General features: G+C 41.2%; 1 protein-coding gene across 1 annotated transcript in view; it reads left to right on the top strand.

The window, feature by feature from the left end:
- ADARB2 (adenosine deaminase RNA specific B2 (inactive)) overlaps positions 1-24,083 on the top strand; it is a 114,227-nt gene that overhangs the window by 57,350 nt on the left and 32,794 nt on the right. Inside the window, exons 5-6 of the mRNA XM_029961904.1 lie at positions 13,489-13,657; positions 20,602-20,753. Coding sequence (XP_029817764.1) covers positions 13,489-13,657; positions 20,602-20,753 — 321 coding nt within the window. The remainder of the gene's footprint in view (positions 1-13,488; positions 13,658-20,601; positions 20,754-24,083) is intronic.

Below are 24,083 nucleotides of genomic sequence, written 5' to 3' on the forward strand. Positions count from 1 at the left end.
AAAGTGTCCTCATGCTGTCTGTTTTTTTGATGAGTCCCATGCCCTCAGAGGGATTTTACAAATTTGTGTTTCATATTTCATCTTAGTCAGCATTAAGACAAAATATAATTTTACTTATGTTCACAAACCATTTCCCTCAAGGCTTCTTTTTCAATTATGAATTCCCTTTCATGGATTTGTTCAATCTGTCAGCCATCCAATTTGTCAATATCTCACTGGTTTTGTGGAGCTTAGGAAAGAAATTTGCAGATATGAAGTGATTCACAGAAGATGCAAAGCTAGAAACAGCCTTGTCTTAGTACATTCTCCAGGAAGATTTGAATTCTTTCCAGCACAAGAATCTCAGCCAACCGTGGCAAGATGAATCATTTGCTATTTGTGTCATTATTTTCTGTACTAAAGTTGTAGATTCGTGGTCTGTTCTTCACCATTGTTCCCAGAGGTAGCAAGGACTTTTGAAAGATTGCACAGACAGGTTTTCCACATCAAACACTCAGATGAGTACCAATATAGTTTTAATATAAAATTTGTCAGAAGGTCTCTTAGATCTCTGCAAACAATTTACTAACAACATCAACAAAACCAAATCTTGTAAAGTCTTGTTGCATTTATTATGATACACACCCATAAGAGACAAAAACTGATTTGTTTTACCTTCTTTTCAATTTAATGTCACCTGGACTACAAGTGGATTTTTCTGTGCTTGTACAGTTTTCTGGCAAAGCTGGTAAAAAGCACAATGTGATTCTGTGATGACTGCTGTTAAGATAATGCAAAATCTGTACAGAGGAAACAGAATTGTGCTAGATCGGTTTTCTTTTTCTGAACTCTGACATTTTTTTCTCTCATTTCAATTTCCCAGGGAAACCAAAGAGAGTTACATTTGGGCAGTGTAATTGACTTATGCTGTAGCACCCAGGGCAAACTCCAATGTATAAGAAAGAAAAAAAATGTCGAAAATTATGTTATTGACCCACTGTGAAAGTTCTGCAGTAATAAATTGCTAGTCAGAAAAACAGGCAGTCCAACGCATTTAGAAATGCTTTGCTCTGAATTGTAATGACAATTAAAATCTCTGTGCATTTTTTTAAAGTAAGTTTTGAAAATATTTTATTAGTAGACATCAAGATAGTCTTGAAAAAACCAGCCTAGGCAGTAGCAAATTATCAGACTAGATACCAGCTGATGTAATATAATAATTGAACATAATAATAATTTTAAAACTCACATAACAGATCTAAATAAATGTTTCAGAAGATAGAAGAGATGAAATAAATTATTTAGTAGTTCTTCAGTTATAATGTATTTGAAATCTGCCAGTACTCTAACATATTCCAATTTTGTTGAAACACTCAGAGAAGATTGTTCTATGAAAAATTGTTTGATTCACTCTAGGAAAAGGTGTTTAACAAATAAGACAATGCATTCAAATCTTCCACATACAGGAAGTTGTAATCCACAGAATATCTCCAAGTAGAACAATAAATATACTTGTCATTGTAGCATAGTATTAATATGAGGACCTAAGTTTTACTGCACACGAACTATCCAGATAATTCCCCTGACTTGTCTGAAGACACAATGGGTTCACATATGGTAAATTAAGAACATGAGTTCACCTGTGGAAAAGACAGTCTGGAAAACACCAAGTCAAACACAAACCATCACCTCAGAACAGGTGTATTTATCCAGGCATGTGATGCAAGGAGTCAACTTCCTTTGTCGTGTTTTGCATTTGTGGCTTTGGATAAATCCAAAGTTTGTAAGCCAGAGGTGGGCAAGAGGCTGGAAGGGGACATAGCCAGGACAGCTGTCTTCAGCTGATGCAGAGAGTATTTCTTACCATAGGACACTGTGCCCAGCAATAAAAGTTCAGGGAAAGAAGTAGAAGGGGGAGACAGTTGGGTTTATGGTGTTTATCTTGCCAAGTAACCATGGACTATCATTATCTCAATCCATTAGTCTTGCCTTCCTTCTATTTCCTCCCAGTCCCACAGGACAGAGGAGTGAGCAAGAGACTGGGTGGGTATTTGGCTCTTGGCTAGAACAACCAATATTTCATTCCAATAGCAGCTGTTTCTTGATGTTGTTGTCATGGAAAGGTTACCCATCAACTCCCTGTCTTTCTGTCTCTCAGCTGCAATTTGGACATCTTACTTTAACCCACTGATCTGCTGTACCTTCCCACTGAAAAGTCAAGAAAGGTAATATTTTCTAACACAGGGCACCAAATGCAAGACTGCAGCACTCTCATATACCTCCAGTCCTCATGCCCAGAGTCACAGATTAGGAGGCTGAGGAGCCTCTGGTGAGAAAGTAGCACTTGTTGGGCTCAGCAAAGAGTGTGGACCCACCACGGGTCACCAGGCAGGGCAGCTGCCTTCACCACTGCACAGGGCACTGAGGAGAGAGCACGGATAGTGCTGCCCATCCCCCGGAGCCAGGAGATAGGAAGTCACAGGGCAGGGCAGAGTAGGGTGGGAGGTGTGAGCCACACACCAGTCTAGAGGCTGGTGGCATTCACACTATTTACACCATGGATAGAATTTGGCCTTTGCCAGCTCTGAACAGATATGGGCACACATTTGTGCTCTACCTGAAATCAGAAGGCACAGTAAAGAATTCCTGTCACTCAGTGCAGAGATGATCTATTATTGCTGAGGTCCTCTTTGCAAAAAAAACCCCTCCCATAATCATTAAGGACAAAATGAAACTGCTATTCAAACACTATTTTCCCATTTGTGTTTGACAAATCTTAGCAGTTTAAATACTGATAGGAAATTTTTGTCATGCTTTCTGTTAAAAATGAAGCATTAAGAAAGTTCAGTCCTTTTCACGGCAGTGTGGCATTCACAGAAAAAGGTTATGAGGTGATTTCTCACTTCAATTTTCTCCCTTCTATTTTTTTTTTTTAAGGCTGACAATCATTTTGATGTTAAAAGCAAATTAGGAGGTCTTCTCAGTTATCTTGTATGAAATAAAGATGAACTGGACAAAAGAGCCCTAAATAGCAATTTCATGCTGTGATAAAAGATGGTAAATTATCATCTGTATCTCATGGAATGGATCTTAATCATTGCTAAGTGGAATAACAGAAAATACTAAAGTTGACAATACGTCTCCATGGATCTTAACAGTTACATTAAGACTCATAAAGCCTGACATCTAAGTACAATCAGGAATACTGATGTCCAATTGATTTCTGATCCTTAGTATAAATAGGAAAGTTGCAAAGTAGTAAAATATAGAAATTCAGGCCTTCAGAGTATCAATCTGCTCCGTCTCATGCTGCACCTGAGTGGCCAAAACACTTTGAGAAACTGTGAATGATTTAAAGATTAGTGTCCAGAGCCCATTCCTCCAAGAAGACAGACACAGAAGTAATTTAGGCTCTCAGGTCCCATTTGCACAGTTAGATTGATGCTAAAAGCCTGGTCCCAAAGAGATTCCATGTTTCAATAAGAATTGAAACTTCTGAAATCAAAATTGGACGTCCAAATTGCTGACATCCTTTCAGAAATCTCATGAGGTCTCTTCGTCTTCTGCTGTCTGATGCTCCTAAGGACATGGCACAAAGTCCTTTGACATTCTTGGAAACATTATCAACTTCTTACATGTGCCAAGATTGACACATCATCACCATATGACAGGTTTTCTCAAAATATTTTAAAACAGGTAAATAGATATGTAATTAGCAATCATGTATTTCAGAAATCTGTTTTTCTCTGGCTATAAACTCTTAACCAATAATCTTCAGAGTCTCTCTAAATAACCTTGAACCCCATAAAACTATCCCTTTTCCATAGCTGTAACTCTATTCCTGGATTTTGTAATGTGGACCTATAATGGGCATAGTAGTATTCATGCAACTCAATAGACTTAGGTTTCCAAATTCCAGCTGAAAGGACATTTGAGATTTTGTAGCTAAAACTCTGGCTCCACCAGCTTCATCGCTTCTATTAAAATGTGGGTTTAGGCATGCCAGGGCAAGTACTCCCCCTACAAGTGAAACACTGTTTCTTCATCTTTTCTGCTAAATCAGTGCTAAGGAGCAGAAAGTAGTTGAAGATAGATTACTTAGAAACAGAACATGAGGTGGAACAGAGTCCTGTAGCCTTGCGCAGACTGAGAGAAAAACAGATTCAGTGTCATCTCCCCAGGTCAGATTATAAATATTGCACAAAACAGCAAGAAATGCATGCACCAGCTGGGACTAAGTACAGAACAGGAGCTTCACTTTTGGAGGTGAGCACCCAAACCAGTACATCATGCAGCCCCTCCTTGCTGTTATTGTCTAACCTAATTCTGTCCTCTTAGCTGTCAGGTAGCACAGATTTAGCAAGAAGAGGAGAAAAAAACCCTCTCATATCAGCAGTTTTAGGCACTTCCACAGGAAAATGACCCAAATGGGAAGGGAATTGAGTCCCTCATTTTCCACCAGCAGAAGAAACTCTGGGTACCTCTAGTACATCTTACTGGTGCCTTCTGGGCAGCTTCAGCAGCAAACATCTTCCCTGCTTTGCCCACTGGTTACTCTGGTTCCCATCTCAGAGCAGCCATCTCTTCTCAGACACTGGGCCTTTTATCCCTGACTATTTACAGTCTTTGGCCTTAGCTTTCCATTCTTGATGTTTAAAGTATTTTTCTGATTGAAACAGTAACTGACACTTCTCAAAACCTGGATGCAGACAAGGTCCTGGCTCTGTGTCACATAAAATTGCATTGGCCACAGGGATGGGTATAATAATTAGCATAAAACATAAAAATTAAAAATAGGCACTTCTGTTTCCTAAGTGTGTCAAGCAAGGAGCTGGCAAGATCAGACTTTCATTCTGCTCTGTGATAAGCCAAACTGGAAGTTGTCCCAGTCTCAATACCAAGAGTGCACGTCATCCTAAAAATAGTAGTTTCTTTGGTGAATAAAGGCTTGGTGACAGCAACCATTTCTTTCACCTTACTGGCCTAGTAAAACACATAGGAAGATTTTTTTAGATCCAAGTACACCTAAGATTAAAAAAAAAAAAAAAAAAAGGATTAAGTTCCTCCTGCACTTATCTGCCAAAATCCACATTTAGGATTTCATCCTTTCTCACTGCAATTAAGGACCTTACTACTATATAAGACTGTCAATTTACTTAATGCTCAGATATCAGTGGCAGAGCATTTATTAGAGAAAACACCAATATCCGCAGTCAGGACCTGGCAAGAAAAGTGCAGTACAGTCCTGTTTAAAAATTAAGAATTATGTGTAAACCCCTACACAGCTCTCTTCCTGAGGAGAAAGACACTATTCGAATTCACATGAAAGGAAAGGACCCTCGAATAACTTGATTATGCCACTAACAATTTAGGTTAAAAAAAAATCCTCAAGGATTTTGTATCAGGATGAAGCATGCAGGGGCTTGGCCTGACTGCCTCCTCCCCCTCTGGATTTCCAAAACCCACACTGAGGAAAGGAAGGGAAGACAAAGGGCATGGGTGCTTTCAAGCACTGTCTCCTTCCACACTCCTCAGAAGCAAAGTTGATGGGATTTCATCCTTTCCATCCACTGAGGGGAGGAAAGAAATGGACCATAGAAATTAGAACTGGGAAAGACCACTAAGTCGTCCAGTCCATCTCCCTGCAAGCGCAAGATTGTTCCCTGTGGTGCGTTCCCAAGTGCTTTTTCCAGTCTAGATTTAAATGAATCAATTAGCAATGGGGCTTTCAACACCACCTTGGGAGACCATTCAAGCCTAATGGATCTCATTGCTAATAATTTTCACCAGTTATTCAGCCTGACTTTTATTTTCTTTGATGTCATCTCAGGACCTCAGTTGCACTGCTCTAAATTTAGTACCCACCTCTCACCTTTCAGGTACTCAGAAACACTTACACCATGTTCATAGTTTGTATATTTAATTTTTGTAGTCTTTCCTGCTTTTCACTATTGTCTTCAGGCCCAGCAGTTTTGCCTCTGTTTTTTGATTCACATCCACTTTGGCAATCTCCTTGCCATTCTTTTCCGAACTGGGAAATCCATCTTTTGAATGAGGCTTAATGGAAAGACCTGCATAGGAGTATCTTGCAAAATGGATTAGTGCAAGCATCCTTTGTCAGGCACCCATGATGTGATCAAACAGTACAAAATGGGCTTGTGTCAGAAAGGGATTTTTCTTCCAGAGGAGCTGGATTTGGAATTTGTTTACAAATAATGCACACACACAGACACACATCCATGGTTTGAGGGAAAATTTACCATGCCTGGCTGTAAAAGGAGAGCCACAGCCACTCTCAGACAATACCCTGGCTCTTGTTCCCAGCACAGGGGGGTCAGAGATCAGGGCAGAGAGGGGCATGACTCTGCCCCTGCTCCTTCACTGATAAAGATGAAGGCCATTGCAAAGAAAAGCCTTCCCTGGGCAGTGCGGTCAGAGGCAGGATTACTCAACACATTAATAAAGGAAGAAAATATGAAGCTCTCAGAGGCTCCCTCTAAACCCTCTCTTTCCACAGAAATACAATATATTCAGTTCCACACAACCCACAGTTTGATGTCAGGAAAAGAAATCCCTGTGCAACTCCAGCATTTCAAAGACTATGTTCAATTGATACCCCCAAATATCTGTAACTTCACTGTTAGCCACTTCTTCATTCCTATTATTTGCTAGCTGTGTATTTGCCTTTTGTTCAGACTTCTGCTATTACTTTTCATAAGCCCTTAACATAACTTCTTTCTTCCCAGACTTTAGTCAGCCACTTCACATCAGCTGCTCCCATCCATCTCAGGGCTGTTCTTCAGAGCACCTAGTTGCAAGCCATGGGATACAGACAGGGTGCTCACTGAAGTTCCAGGCTGCTGCTTGTCACTGAAATGATCACAGTCACCACCACTGATACAACAGAAAATAGACAGAAAAAACTGAGCTGCAGCAGAGTCTTTATGGTTGGTAGAAAAATGCATGCTGGTAATAGATGTATGCATACTGATAGTCATGCCTGCTGTACACAGTTCTTCTCTTATGGCCACATATTCATTCTTTTTGGAGTCACGAGTGTGGTTTTGCTCTCCATGCAGAGGTGGGGACAGCAGAGCTCCCTGTGTCAGGAGTGCATATTCTACATCGAAACTGAAAGACAAGGTACAACATGTCACACACCAATCCCTCAGTCCTCAGCTCCTTCCTTGCACAGACGTTTTGATTTCACTCCTCTTGAAACCTCAGAATAGAGGGCGTTGTAAATGCATCACCAAGCTGCAGGGCAAATGGAGTAATGGACCTGGATAAACACACTCCTCACTTCTAACCATAGACCTACCTGCAGAGCAATATACGGGGACAATGGTTTCAGCTTCCAGAGAAATGTGTCCTTTTCCTGATTTTTTTGAGGGAGGAGTTGAGAAGAGCTCTTTGCCTCTTTTGCAGAAGTATTTTCAATGGGACATTGCCCACTCCCAGGGTGTTGAGCAGCATTCCACAGCCTGGTAGCACAGTCCCTGCAGGGCTCTGCATGGGCTCAGGGACCTGCCTTGGGACACTGGGATGTGGGACTGAGTCCACAGCGTGTCCCTGCAGGCAGCTTTTCCAGCACCACTGCCCTTTCATGTCTTGACTATCTCTTATTACAAAATTAAAGCCATTCTAAGGATGTGGTAGAGCTGCCAGGGAAGAAGATAAGAGAAAATAATGCGAGACTTGTCAGTGCTATGTAACATCAAGAAATTTTCCTTCCCTAAACAAACCTGAAATGGAAACCTGAACTTATTCAGCTATGAGTAGAGGGTATTAAAAAAGAAAAAAAACTCCTCTGTGATCAGAGCTCAATTAAGCTGCCTTGAAAATTATTCCAAATACACTTTTTTGCAGATAACAATAGACAATCCTTTTGACTGATTTGTTAAAAAAGGTAAAGAAAGAGCATAAAATTATTGCTTATCAGAGAGAGAAGCAGCACCATTTAAAATAACATGAAATTGTATCCCATGAATTATTCACAAGGGCTGATGTTACACTATCATTATTTCTGGCTTTCCTTTTTACAATGTAGGATTTTGCGTAAGTTGTCTCCCACCCAATGAAAGAGGCGGGGTTTTTTTAATTAATCAAACCTAATTTTTCTGATTATTTTTTTCTAATTTAAAATGAATACATTTTGAGCAGTGAGTTGTCTTCACTGTGTCATGTCGAAAAAGAAGATAGATATCACCCCCCACTAGCAGTGTCTAAAACATGCAGTGCAATAGTCGCTTGCGCACTGACTGGTGTTTCTTCATGTGCTGTGCCAGCTGCTGAGAAGCCAAAGTGGGATCCCAGCTGTACTCTGGCGTTAGCAGTTGTAAACTCCATCCTGTTCAATGTGAATTAAGCTCAATGAGTGTCACAGGAGTTCTCCAAAACACAACCAGTGTGATTCAGTTTTCTGATTGCATGTAACACCTCTTGTGATTACCTGGTGATTTTGATTCTCCATTTCCAACACATAAATATGCAGGGCCACAAATTCTATATTATGGATGGTCTTAATGATCACAGCACACTAGAAGTGAGGGTAACTGTATTAAAATCAGTGGAAACATTGACTAGACTAGCCAAAACTCACTTGTTTCATTGGTAGACTTGTGTCTCCAAGATGGGTGTAGACATTTTTTGTTTATAGCCATGACTGACTTGCAAAAGCCCAGCTCATAACTGTAGTCTGTAAGATGTCATCCAGTTCTCCATATCCAACTTATCTGCTGAGCAAGCCTTCATATTTTTTTGCTTACTGTCACTTCTGTCAGCATCTTTCTGAATCATCTCTTCTGCAAGCTCTGTGGCTGCAGGACTCGTGTTTTGGGAGGTCATGTAGGGAAGATAGCACTGTTTGCTTTCTGTGTGTAATAGCTCAGCTCAAGGCAATATGACTATCCATGAATATATCAATGTTGATACAATTATCCTTAATTGTTCTGGGGGGGGGGGGAAAGCTGAAAAAAAAAACTCAAAAAGTTTAAACTTAAGGAAGGAAAAACGTTTTAAAGGCCGCAAATTTGTCCTGCTTGCCCTCTTATGATTTGAGGGGGTTTGATTGGTATTTTGATTGGTAAATTATATTTACTTGTAATTAGAGAAATCTCAGTAATAGCATCTGTCTACAGTGCAGAAAGCTGTACTTCTGCTGGCTGTCTACAGGTGTTCAGGGTCCATGAAGAGAAGCTGGTAATACTGAAGTATAATGCAGACTATCCAAAAGCAAGTATCTGAACTAGGCCAGATGAATCACCTCTTAGGAAAGTTCCTCTCCTTTGACTATAAAGAAAGTCTACAGCAATTAGCTCGGCTATGGACATCTCAACTCTAGTTATCCAGAACAGCTGAAATTAGTCTCATCATTGGTGTCAGCAAACTGAAAATAGCCTATGGTAAAACCCAGTTTCTTTTCTACAGCTTGGCTCTGATGTGAAAGTCTGTGCTATCACAAAAAAAATGAATATTACGGGGTTCCAGGTTGCCCCTCCCTGGCTGTGAGAGGAGCCCCTGCCTCTAGACCCCATGGTGGGCTCAGGCTTGCAGCAGAGCACCAGAAAGACTCATCACCTCACCAGATCATTAGACTGACTCTGTGATCAAAGGCAATGTGTCATTTATGGATATATTTTTGTTCCATAATGCAACTAATTAATTGACAAAATTTGTGAAGACAAAAGGCGGTGAATTTCCTCCCTGCTCTCTCAGCTGTCCTCAACAACAGGGTGTTATCCAGGACTCAGCCACTATGCTGACGCAGCTCCCCAATTTCCTTTCCCCTGCTCCATTTCCTTTCCAAATTGAAAACCATTAGAAGTCTTTAGGCAAATAATAGAAACCTAATGCAGGTGTGTGTTATAAATTGTTCACTAGTTACTTTTAACCTAATGTCTTCTCAAACATTACTTTGCAGAAGGCAGCGAGGGTAGGAAATGACTCATGAACTCTGACGATCATTGGGTCAGGAGTTAAGGTTGTAATAATGTAGCCCATTTCTCTTTGTTTGTCAAATAACCTGAGCAGTTAGATCCCTGATCTTTCATCTGAGATTGACTCCCCTCAGTAAGAGCATGGGTCCTGCAGAGAGCAATCTTGGTCTAGGGTCATAGCCTTCTGTACGACAGAAGTGGGGAAGGTGCCATATGGCTGGTGGTGCCAGCTACTGCTAGTGTAGGGTTTACCCACTCACAAAGCTGTAGCTTTCCTGGCATGATTTGATTTTGTGCACAGTCTAGATCTGCTATATGTCTGAGGTTAAATCAATCAATGTTTAGGGGGTAGCTTTACTTTCGTAAATAGAAATGACTTGAGAAATTTGAAGTATTCTGCAGGCAAAATAAAATAGGAAGTAAACATTAATAACAAGAGTTAGTAATTACCAGGTTTAACGCAAAATAGACAAATGTACAGAAGTGCCTATTAATTCTGAATCACTGAAGCAAGTATCTAGGCTCCAGAGTTGCAAATGCTGCCTAAAATGTCAATGTGATTACTCAATGCTAAAATTCGCCTTCATCAGCTAGGGATCACGTGTCTTATTCTCAGAGAAAAATTCCTCCCGTGCTCACTGGAAATAATATCAAGCAGTTCGCAGGGGATAAACCTCCAACTCTGTGTATGTACAAAACAAGGCATGCTAGAGGACAATCTGTTAGCATAGATGCTCCTGAACACATCGGGCAACTGTCAGGTTGTTGGAAGTATTTCTCATAATTCTGGGTGCCCTCACAGGCAGCATTGAATGGTGCTATGTTGGTCACAGATCACTTTCCCCATTTGGCTCCCCAGTGAGGTGTAAATATTTCAGAGCTAATGCATAAGTCATGCACACCTGTGTTTCTCAGTGCCATAGTAGTGAGACATAACTCTTGGGTATTTCTGAGCACAGAGGAACATGGATTATTTTCTGACATTGTAAATGGAAAATACATGGAGATTTTTAATGTTTAACACTCAGATTGCTTCTGCAAATTCTTGGAAACCGTTGCCTCCAGCCCCAGGCAACATTTAAGTGATGTTCTGCAAACAACTGCACTTTGCCAGGACTGGCAGACTCCTCAGGCTGTGTCCACACATGACTACCTACTGGGGCCCCATATCACTGAAAGCTAACATATGGAGTTAATTCACTCAAAAATGAACACCCTAAGCACACTGGCTATTGCTGTGCAGGTGGACATTGTGATAGCAAACAACATCAGAGGATTTCATTTTATTGCTGCATTAAATAGGTGTTGGATGCTTTTCTGTTTCATTTGTAGCTAAGTCCAGATCTTATAGAAAATCCTGTGTGCATTCATCCAATTACCCTCAGATGAGAAGAGAAAAAGAGTTAAGTTTATTTATGGATAAAATGTCTGAAATAATAAAAGACATAACCCTGTGTACTGGACTGATTGGGAGGGGTGAAGAAGGTATGGCTCCCAGAGAGCAGAAGAGCAGGAGGGCTTCCCCAGATGGTTTGCTTTGTATTTGCAGAGCCTGGTGCTTTGACTGAGAGGTGAAGGGGGAGAGGAGGAGGCACACCAGAGGAATGCTAATGTAAGGAGAAGGAAGCAGTTGGTCTCACTGCCCTGAGAAGGATATTGACAGAGGTCCTCAGTGGTAGGCAGAGAGGCTCACGGGTTTCTGTACAAGGGAATTGCCTCCTGGTGTACTCCTGCTGCACTGAGGAAAATAAGACTCTGTCTATGTTGGCAAACAAGTAAAATAGAAAAAAACATTAGCTGATTCTTTTTGTGAACCTTCCAACCAGGAAAATACTATATACTGTTCAGGAAAGTATACATTACTTTTTTGAGATGCTGAGTGGGACTCAAATGCCTCTGTGGCAGGCAGTGCCTCGTGAAATGTTTGATGTTAGTCCACGAGAAAGACACAGTTAACTAGATGGACATACATCAATCTAACATAACCTTTTTTTTTCTCATTAAAGCAGTGACCCTAAAGCAAAGCAATTTTAATGTACAGAGTATAGACACTTTTCTTTGTAGGGAATACATTTGTCATTTGTCCAACTCAACTCATACGTAGTAACAAAACAAGTAAACACAAAGTCTTTGTAACTCCATTTCTCCTCTGTATCTTTCCCATGTGCTCCCATCTTCACTGCTTGGGGTTTAAGATTTCCAGCTCTTCTTTTTTATTTTTTTTTCTAATAGATACTCCCAAACACTTTTTTAGGGCCACATTTGCAGTAACAAATAGAGATTGAACTTTCAACACAGGTATACACCGCTGTGTACTTCATCACCAAGACTTACAACTTCTCTATGAGACTGTTGCAACCAGGGGGTCAGATGTGATTAACTGAATTTTTCACAATACTTATACCTGTCCTACAAATGTCACAATGCTGCAATTCCACAATACTACTAAACTGTTGTCGTTTTTATCCTGATATAGGTGTGAAATAATTTTGGTATCTCTTGCAGTTATATACATTAAGCATGACAACAGTGCTATACCATGTCATCCATTACTAGTCCCAGTGCTGTGTGGAGATTATGAAGTACTGTTGACCACATTTACTAAGTGGGGAATCATTGGCTGCACCAGCCCATTATGTTTAAAATATAGTTTCCTTCTCTATTCAACTTTTTTCTTATATAGCATCAATGGATTTTACAAGAGAACATGGCCCCAGCTACGGTGCTGCTAACCCAAAAACTTGCTGCAGTTTTTTATTTTTTCTGCTAATTCAATAGGCTTCATCATAAGAAAAAATAATATTGGTGACTCTGTAAAATAATTCCTAAAGCTTTTCTAAAATTGAAGTAACATCATAGAAAAGTCTGTAAGCATTTTGCCACTGACTCCAATGAAATTAGGATTTAATCCTAGAAAGTGTCTATCTGGACTGAAAAAAGCACATCTTTCAATTGCCATCACCATTATCCAAAGAGGCAACAGAGGAACAAAGCTGATCTCAGTAATGAATGCTCCATCCCTGAGATCACAGTGAAAAGGGCACCAATATAGCTGCTCTCAGAGAAACTAAAAGTAAACTGGACTGGAAGTCAGATCTGTTTTTTTTTCTTGGCATTTTTTAAAGACCAGCTCCAGAAATGTTACTTGCATTTTATTTACTACTTATAGTGCAACAGCAATGAAACCTAACATTACAGGGAGTGTGTGTTCCCACTAGAAAATGTCTTCAACAGTTCATAAAAACCTGGCCATTTATCAGCACTGCAGGAGATCTTTATTACCTCCCTACAGCATATGCTCTCCTATGATGTAGTTATTGATTTAACAAGTAAACTTCGTGGTGAGCTTTTATCCTGGAATTAGCAGCAAGATTGAAATAGAGCCCTTATTATTGTAATAACACAGAGATGTGAGATTCTCGCATATTCCAGAGGCCGTATCATCACCTTAACAAGCATCCTATTAGAGCTGTCTGGCTGCCACATCAAAACGTGGGCTGTGAGAACTTTAACAATCATATCATACTCACCCCTGGCAACTTTCACAACCTTTTTGTTTTTCTTCCTACAGGTTTGGACATCAGGCAAGCTCAGGTTATTGTGCTGTCATCGGGTACCAAATGTATAAATGGGGAATACATTAATGACCAAGGGCTTGCGGTCAATGACTGCCATGCAGAAATTTTGGCAAGAAGGGCATTTGTTCACTTCCTCTACTCACAGCTGGAGCTGCACTTAAGGTAACTGAATTCTGTTGTTTTTTGGGGACTGTTATATGGCCTTCAGAGGCACAGATCGATCTGTCCTCCAGACAATTGAACTATTTGTTTCTATATGTCATTGTTTCTGAGTCTTTAGGTGATGAAGGACCAATACACTGCACAGAAAAATAAATGAGACTTAGATAGTCTAAAGTGTTGGGTCATGAGCTCCTTAACTTCAGCTGATTTTCTTTCAGTAGCGGTTAGACATGACTCATAAAGTACGGCTTTATGAAGCCTGATGATTCTGTACAAATCTTTATGTGCAGACTTATTAGCATCATTCACTGGCCAGAGACTGGAAGGGGGTCATTTTGCTCACTGCAGCCATTTCCCCATCTTCCTTGCTGCTTCTGAAAGATCTCAAGGAAGTGATTTATTGATCATTAATACCTTCATTGACTCACTAGAGAACTGATGAGTGTTAACAGCACAGTAAACTTTGTGCCAAAGTGTAAGATGCTATCACTCACTCCTTCTTTATGATGTCTTAAAATGTTATAGCATGTAGAACCATTACAGTGGAATTATTGATACTCTCTTCAGCCAAATCCACCTGGCAACCATTTAAATGGTTAATAGGTCATACACAGCCTAGAAGACGGTAATAAGTGGGGTACTGCAGAAGTCTGTGTTGGTACCTCGCTGATCATGTCTACCAACAATCTGTAAAAGGTCATGTAGTGCTTGTTTTTAAGCTTTGTAGAGGACACTAAAATGTGCAGGGGACCAGCCAATATTCTTGAGGGCTGATCTGTCATCCAGGCAAACTGGAGGACTGGACCAGTAGGAACTTTGCATTTGTCCTTGTTGAGTTTTCTGTCAAATTCTCACACCAAGGAGGAAAGAATGACCTGCAACAATACAGGCTGGGGAGCAGCTCTGCTGAAAAGAGACAGGGTTCATAGAAAGATGGATGTCAAAGAGTAGTGTGCCTGGCAGAAGAGAAGGTCAACAGGATCCCTGGAAGTATGAAGAGTCAGACAAGGGATGTGATCTTCCACCACTAATCAGCACTCATTAGACTACATCTACAATACTATGTGCAGTTTTGGGTCACCCAGTGAAGGAAAGACATCAACCATCTTACATGGGCTCAGCGAGGGCTGTCCAGATGCTCAGGACCCAGAGCACTTGGGCTACATGGAAGGGCTGATGGATCTGGACCTGTTCAGCCTGGAGGTGGGATGGCAGACCCAGCAGAACATATGTCAGCAACACAACAGAGCTGACATCTTTACCGAGGTGTGCAGTGGGGAGGTGACAGACAAGAGGCACACACTAAAACAAGAGAAGCTCAGTCTGAGTATGAGGATTAATTTTCCTCATGGGAATAGGCAAACAGTGGGACAGGTCAATCAGCAGGACTGTGCAGCCTCCCTCCTGTCTTGGACATTTTCAAAACCTGAGTAGATAAAGCCTTGAGCAACCTGTCAAACTATTTTGACAGGAAGGTTGGGCTGAGGCCTAAGGTCCTTACCAGCCTGAATTATCCTATGATCCTATGGAAACTGAGTAGAAGTGAAGCTGAGGTGGCAGTTATTATATGGAAGGAACCAAGGAATGAAGGAAGCGAGGAAAGAAAGCAAACAAAAAACCCCTTCTCTATAGGTCATTCTTCTTCCCTCCATTCTTGTGTGCAAATTCATGTGACTTTTTCTGAAGGCCATTAACCTCAGTGCAAAAACTTCCTTTGACTCCAGAAGGTTTTGCATCAGGTCACAGACACAAGGATTAATCTAAACAGAATTTTGTGTTCTTGTAAGCACTTGTGATACTATTGCACTGAAGCAACAATAATAGGAATAATGGTTATTTTCACTTCAGGCTGGAGTGGAAGGCAAGAGAGTATATTGAGTACATGAATTTGGCTAACAAAGAGGGACAAGAGCATTGAAGGGTTTAATCAAAAATAATATTTTCTCTATTTCTGAATTGCTTTTTAGTTTACATTAAATTATTATGTTTTCAGCAGTGTAGCAGCCCTAGTACTTGATTTGTGCTATGGTCTCTTGGGAAACAAGTGCTAACATTGTATCTTAAACTTGTATTGATCCACATCCTTAACGTGTTCAGTCATATTATTATTTTATTTGGATCAATGTTAACAGTCTTTTGTTAAGAGAATCCTCGGTGCAGCAAAAGCTCTGTTCACAATAACTTCAAATCACTCTCTGTTGAGCCAAGACCAGGCACCAGCGCTGCCCTGACCAGCACACACAATAAAAATCTCAACCAAAATTGTCAAGGCTAAGCACCTTTGAAAGACAGAGCTGGAGATACTGTCAAATCAGATTTTGCTTCCTTAAAGTCCACGGGGAAGCAAAACTGTGTGTTGTGATATACTCTATGATTCTATGATTCAATTCTAATATTTATTGCTACATACCATCATTGGGAGCTTCATCGTATGATGAGAAAATGGGGTATTTCAAAATTAAATAAAAAAATGCATTTTCTGCATATTGAAGTCACATTTACCCCTTTTTCTCTAGAAAAAGACATCTCCTATTGCCAGAGAAAACACCTGGTGCTCCTGTATAGCTAAAAGAACAGGCTTTTTAGGACAAACATGTTAGCTCAGCTCCACTGGGACTCCCTGCACACCACTTCAGGCTTGGAGGAAACATAAATATGGCTTCTGCATTGTAATGCATTTGCAATAACCTAGCCCAAATAAAAGTCCTCTCCCAGGCCAGGAACCTGTTGTACAAAGTCATATATGAACTGAGATAAAAAGATGGTTCCCTAACCCAAACAGACAATGAAAGTATTGTTCTTGACCCAAAGAGCTTGAATTTTCCACCACTCACTATGAAACAGGCAAGTTTGTTCTGTGGAGATTATTTCCTATTTTCCACACAACTGCCTCCCACCAAGCCTACCTACTTTAACTGGTCTCTGCAGCTGGATTTCAAACTTCAGGAACTTCCAGTGCAAGAGTTATTTTTCTATATTATGCTGTCTTTGAAAAGGATCCTCTTTTCCAGAATTTACAAATACTACCATTGATCTCATTGAAAGCAAAACACCTACTTGTCTGAGTGTAACATGAAGGCTTCTAAGAGCAGTGACAAGCAGGTTGGAGAAAGAAAGAGCCAGGATATAAAACTAATGGCCAGGAGACACAGATTCACTGAATTAAATTTACTTCTTGGCAGTCAAATGTGACCCTGATCCTCAAGGATCCTTTTATCACCAGTGGGGAGAAATTGGCATCTGTGAGGTGGGACTATCGTGTATCTATACTACATAAGTATCTGTTGTGGGTGAGATTAATTGCCATGTACTGGGGTAATTTTTTTCCCATTTCTATAAAGAGAGAATAAGGCAACATCTTCACATATTTAAGCTGCAGAACAATTCCATTTACAAGCCAAAGTTTCAGCAATATATAAATTATTTTTTCCCCTTCTCTCCTTATTGCTAAATGTTAGGGGTGTGGCTTTCCTGACTTTTTTGGGGAAAGAGTTCCAGAATGGGAACTTTATCCTCTCTAAGAAGCAAGAGCAACAAATACTTCAAAAGGAAACTTTCTGTCAACAATTCATTGTCTAAAGCTTGAGTTAAATAAAAGCTAAAAGCACGACTAAAACCTGACAGCTTCTAACCTGTCTGATTAAAACTCTTAGCCCTCCCGGATTTCATTTTTATGACAACCATAATCCTCCAGTTCTCAAGATTTTCACGAAAGAGATGAGAAGTAAGACGTAAATTTTCTGATGTACAAAAGAAGGACAAGAAAGACCTTTTGAGAAGTTTTTTTCTAAAAATCACCATCAAAAAGCACACAAATACCACAGTCCAATTTTCTTGCAATGATGGTAGGAAAATTCACATTGATCTCAGTGGCATTATTTATACCAACTGGCCAATAGGGAAGAAAAGAGAATCCAACTCTTATTTTTTAAAGAAAAATAAAATCAATGGACTATTCTTAAAATAAATCAGCACCACAGTAAGCTTGCTGCTGCAGTGGCCCTGCAGGTGCTAGAGAGATGATTTTACCAGAAAGTAAACTGTTCCAGCAAGTCAGACGCAAACCACTATTTATTTTATAAATAAAAAGCAAAGAATAGTCTTAATCCAGTACAGTTCAGGGTTTTTTTCCCAGGAAAACCAGCTGCTTGTTATACATCTACTATTTCTTCATGAACACAGCTCCTTCCTTTTAAATCCGCTGTTAGTTTCTCTAGGATGATGTGTCATTGTATGTAGTACCAGAAACTTTCCATACATACATTTACATGCTAAAAACAGGCCCTCTGCTTCTTAGACTTTGTTTCACCAAAATGCTTTTTGTATATTAAACCATAAGTATGTGCTTAAGTATCTTCTTGAAGTCAGCTCAAAACATAGATGTGTTATGCTAAATAATGGACTTTAGCAGAAGATTAGAATTTCACACATTCTTAAATGTTCCTCTTGAAGCAGCCTCAAATCCCAACTCTCCCACAGGAATTCATAACAGGCAAAGGTTTAGGGACAAATTCTCCTCTTTTAGTAACTGCCAGCATGCAAAAATGACACTTTAATGCCACCCTCTGAATGAGTGGAATCTGTGGGCTCACTGTGGGCTTCTTTCTCCCTTGGTTTGTGCAGGTGTGTATGGCTGTGAGAAAGGCATTGCAAAGAACAGCTACTGCAAAGTCATCTGCCCCCTCACAGCTCAAAATATCTATCCCAGAGGGAAGACAGAAGTGTACCGGTGCTGGAGTAGAAGTCACTTTGCAGAAGCACATCTCATGCTTCACCTGGACAATTTTCACAAGATCCCTGAGTCCCCCTGGGCTTTGAAATACCCTGAACATCCCATCCACAAGAATCTTTGCTAAACCATGGTAGATGGTTTGCAACACAAACTTTTACAACAGTGCTCTCAGAGTTTTGTTATTAAACCTATTCAACCACAGTGCAGGAATGAATCTCATGTTTGAGTTCAGCTCCCAGAAAACCATCCCGAAGGCAGGTCAGGACCGTATGTGATACAAAGAATCTCAGCCTCCTGGAGGAAAGAGTCCTCCAGCCCTGCCATCTATTTTTAGAGCAGCTGTCTATCACCCAACCTGTCAGCCACAGTGGCCGCAGACCCTTCTTGGTACTCAGGGAGAGGTAAGAGAGCAAGGTTAATCAGTGAAAAACAATAACCAGTGAAAACAGGATGCGAGCTGATCACTAAACTCCTGAAATCCAGCCCAAAGCATGACTGCTCCAACCTTACATAGCAACTGTCTCTAAGTAATGCAAGCTGCACCCCCCCCATCCCCCCCCCCCATTCTGCTGAGGTTTAACATAATAGTAGCAGGCATTTGGACGGCACAGTTTTGTATTCTCCTAGCTGATTTTGCAGTGAATTATTTAAAACTACCTACAATTGCTCCAAAGTCCAAGCAGCAGGACTTATGGATATCTTATTCTTGTATTCTTAGGCTTGTATCAGGGCATTCATATAATTAGTGCAGTTGGGAAATTCCACCACAGCCAACGGAAAATGAAGGAGCTGCATGTGGTGGCCCCAGCTCAGCAGCCAGTGTTGCTCCCTGTCCCTGACAGGCGAGCTAATGTGCCTGTAAATTCCTCCTGACAGCAAACGCATCCTGGCATCAAAAAATGACAAAACACCCAAACCATGGAAGAGCGACAGCCAAACAGCTTCAATAGCACAGAGGCTGCACTGGGAGAAAACAGGCAGAGGCAGCTTGGATTAAAGCCAAGGACTTGCTCAAAGGCTGAGTAGAAAGCACCCATTTGCACTAACAGGAGGCAGAGACACCAGCAGAAATCGCCTTGGTTAATGGGCTGTCCTATAGTGAATTAAACGGGTAGGATTCCCGCTTATTAAGAACATCCCAAGGATACCATTACCTGCAGGTGCTGTTCTGTTCAGAGATATTCCTACCAAAAGACCCTTGCATTTCTGAGGGAAGGACCAGGCCATCAGACAGAAAGGAGTCTCATCATAATTTCACTAATCACATTTTCACCTTCAGAATTGCAATCATGACCATCACCCAAATGTACATATTAGAGGCAGCTGCCTGTCAGAGAAATCACCCATATCTCCCAAATGTAACCCATCGGAGGACCTGCACAGTGGCAAAGCCTTAATGCTCTGCTATTGCTGCAAACGGCAGGACTGGGAGGGTTTGGCCTCCCGGGCAGCTGTTGCTGATGGAATATGTGCACTGCGTCCCCATCTAGCTGCTGAACCACTGCGAAGATAAAAGCTTCAGCTTAATAAGTATCTCTTTCAACTCAGCTGAGAAAAGCTCACTCAAGTTTTGTCCTCGCTTCTCCGGATGGTTTTTGATTTCCAAAAATGCAGAGAGACCAAGGGGACACAGCTGGCCTAGGTGGAGCACTTGTAGGTGGCTCTGGCAGAATGGGGGAAAAGAGCAACACCTGGGGAGCAGGGAGGGCTGGCAGTGGTCATAAAATCTGGGTGCTTCATCAGGGGCCCTTTTTGGTGGAACATATAAACACATATCTTGGCTGTGGTGACTGATGTTAATGGTATCTAAACATGTGCCTCAGCACTGTGATGAGCAGAGCTGATGTGTTCACATGAGAGCCTAAGAGAACTTTTTCTCTTTTTATGCACCAGAACCACTTTAAAATCAATATGTTTATGCATCCCACACATGTGAGGAAGGAGAGTTACCCTTCAAAAATCCATGTTTTATCATTCAAATGTTTTCTAGGTAAGCTAGCCAAAAGCACTTTGGCAGTTTTGACCCCCTTTACACATTCCTTTACTTGGAGAAGCTTATCGTTTTCCTCTTGTTGTCACTAGGCAAAATATATGATGCCAGGTGCTAATAAAAACAAACAAACAAGCAGAGGGAGAAAAGGAGAGAGAGAGCACAGAAATGTTTCTGATTTGGCATGTAACAAATGACCTGGAACCTCTTTTGTGATCATAGCAAACGGCGAGAAGACTGGGAGCGATCAATCTTCGTGCGATTAAAAGAAGGAGGCTACAGGCTGCGGGAGAACATCCTGTTCCATCTGTACGTGAGCACTTCACCCTGCGGAGATGCACGCCTCAACTCCCCCTACGAAATCACAACCGACTGTAAGGAAAAAGCATCTTCCCTCTGCTTTTGGTGTGGGCTTTGCCTTTTTTTTTTTTTTTTTTTTTTAAGATCAGTCTTTCTTTCTTTGTTTGTTGGCAGAAAGCGTTTTGCTGGAGAGCAAAAACACTACTACGAGTTGTGGGGAGGGGGTGTGAGTGTCTGTAGAACACACCCCATCTGCTGGGGCAGCCAGGGTGTGCAGGGAAAATCAGAGCTGGGCAAGGCAGTGGGAGACTGCTCTGCACTCCTGAGGCTCAGTGGTTTTGCTAGGGAATACATCCCCAATAGCCTGCATTTCCTGCTAGGAGGTGCAACCCTAACAGTAAATAAATGCCTTCCTGTGATGAAAGAAATCCTTGAAGCCATGGCCATAGGCTAGGCTAGAGGATCGAGACTCTAGCTGGAGATGCATAGACTCTTCTCAGGGTTCACACAGTATGTGTGGTTTGAAGGGCTGCATCTACAATAAACCAGTGCTGTCCAGGCTGCAGCTGCTGGAGTAGAGTAATGAGATGGTATGATATGATAAGATGTGTTGTGATATGATATGATGTGATACAGCACATCTGTAGTGTTGATTGATGGTCAGACTCTCTCCAAATACTACCTGCACTTGCAGCGAATAATGTAAAAACCCTTATGGAAAGGATCCTTCCCAGGCCATCTTGCCTGTCAAATCAACTGCACAGTCACTGCATGGCAGATGGGCTAGTTGGAGTCCACCAGGTCAGCTTTGGAGTCCCTAGACCCATACCTATGGCATTTAAGCAAAAACACTTTTTTTCAGGGAATTTCACCTCTAGAGGTGATCCTGCAAATGAGGCAAATAAAACAGGTCTTGAGCCAGTGTGTGCCACCAACAGACCTGCAGGGCTTGTTGTCCATGAAGACACATCCCATCTCCACCACATGACCCGGCACTCTCACCTCATCACTCCCCCACACACGCATGTCCCTGTCATTGCCCTGCCATAGCAGAGGCATGTCCTTGTTGCATTCTCACTGCACCAGCTTTGCCCCTGCCTAGCCACAGGGAATGCCCTCAACAAGGGACTGGGGACTCCAGGGATCTGTGGCTTTTTTATCACACATCTGTCACCCCATGATCAAATACACAAGGTGAAAGGTACGCTCTTATCTCTGCCCTTAGGTATTGCTTCTCATACATGCATTTTACAGTGCTGCAAAACCCACAGTGCTGGATGCCAAATGAACACATGAGAAATAGTCCTTGCCCTGACTACCTTGAATGTGAAGCAGGCAAGAGAGAAGTAAAGATGGAGGAGGAAGCACAGGCATGGGAATGTAAAATTAGACAGAAGAATAGATGGAGGAGGAAGCACAGGCATGGGAATGTAAAATTAATCATCCAAGGTCACACAACGACCTCACCTCCTCACAGGCAAATCCATCAGATGGTGGTTTCACTCCTTTCTGAATTCATATTTGTATAAGTTATTTATTAAGGATTACGTATTATTCTGCCCAGACTGGAATCTTTTTTTCATATGTGAAACATGGGGCAAGAAAGCAGAACTCGCCTATTCAGGAAGGAAATGCATTTCCTTGCCTAACATGATTTCTACATTCTATCAGCAGGGTTTATAAAATGAAGAAAAGCAACTAAATGCCTAAAAGGCAAAAAGCACATTGACAAATTCCTGATGAGGTAACAAAATGAGAAGACATAGCAACATCTTAAAAACAAAATTAAAAATAAAAAAGGGAGTGATTATGAATATCAAAAACCAATAGTGATTTTTGGCTTCCCACTTTATGGGTGTATCAAGAGATATCTAAAAAAGCTTTTTGTTTGGTTAAAGGCCCTCGTGTTTTCCAGAAGGCAGGTTTCCTAGGATGCTCTTTTCTTGACATCACAAGTGGAAGCACCAAAATCTGTACTTATTTTTAAAATGTGGTCCATTCTCAAGAACCTTTAAACAGCCTTCGTCAAAGGCTGTCCAGGCTCGATTCTGCTCGTCCATGCATGGCAAAGCAGGTGCTTTGGGCAGCTGACAGCCAGTGTTGGCCATTGATAGGCAGCAGAACCCAGCCCTGCAGGTGAACCCTGCTTGACTCATGGATTGTTTCAAAGAGCACATAAATCTCCCAGCTAATGAGGGAATGCATCTTTAGATAACAATATATACAAGAAGCTGTGTTTAAAAATACATACTCACCCCATACTTGACACACACAGTAAGCACTAAACTTGTAGATAATCACAAAAATACTTTTTTTGTTGGTTATTACACCAACTATTGTCCTGATGCAGAAGCTGAGGCAGAAAGGGCTGTGTGGCTTAGCCAAGGTTACACGGTGATTCAGTAGTGTTACATCAGGTTCGTAATTCACTCTTTTAAACAGATCCCTCTACCTTTGTCCAGTGCTCTTAAAATAATTTACCACTGTGTAGAAAGCCATCCTGCCAAAAGCTGTCCTTCAGTGAGATAAGCATTTCGTTTTAGTTCACATTATCCCAGAGACATCTGGGAAGATAAGTATTTTATAATGTTTATCATTCAGATCTTTTCTTTTTTTTTTTTTCTAAAGAAATAACCTTTCTTTCATCCAGTAATGACAAGAAACTCCAGATGAATGCTGTTTCATTTCTTAAACAACAAAGAAGCTTCTCCTAGAGCTAGCACAGCCATCAAACGTTACTGATTATTCTCTAAAGATGCATTAACATTTAAAAACAGTGTCTCGCCATGTGGTTTCTGGTTTTGAGAAGGAATATGATAAGCCTTTATCAATATAAGAAGTGAGTAAAATCCACTTCTCAAATCTCCTTCCAAAAATTTCCTATTATCCACCGTGTCTTTCCAGCACCCTCAGGGAGGCCTCACATTTCCTTCTTATGAGCTTTGTTCTGGTAAGGGAGAGGTAAGCTAGCACGCATTTGAAACCCAGTTTACTTCTTACCAGATAGAGGAGGGTACAAAGTTAGTGGCATGTGTAAAGTCTGCCCTTCCCATGGTTCATGTGAACAGCTGCAAGGCAGAAGAGAGGTCCAGGGAGCCCACACCATGCCAGGTTCATGCAGGAAGATAGGAGATTAGGAACAAAGAGGTTAAATCTCGCTTTGGTTTGCAGAGATGGCCTTCTTGGATCTGTCAGTAAGATGACTCGTTTGTTAATACCTCCTGAGGCAGCTCTAAAAGAGAGGCAAAATCCAATTGGACCAGGGCTGCTATGAGCATGGAGGGGTTTTATATCTCTTTTTTGGTGCCTGCAAGTCAGGAGGTTGGAAAAAGTTACAGGGGGAACCAAGTGAAGTCAAAGCTTTGAAAGAATACACAATTTGAAAGAGTAGGGGAGGAGGTTGA

This window comes from Manacus vitellinus, unplaced genomic scaffold (assembly GCF_001715985.3).
Source record: "Manacus vitellinus isolate BGI_N305 unplaced genomic scaffold, ASM171598v3 scaffold_3_pilon, whole genome shotgun sequence".
Classification (NCBI taxonomy): domain Eukaryota; kingdom Metazoa; phylum Chordata; class Aves; order Passeriformes; family Pipridae; genus Manacus; species Manacus vitellinus.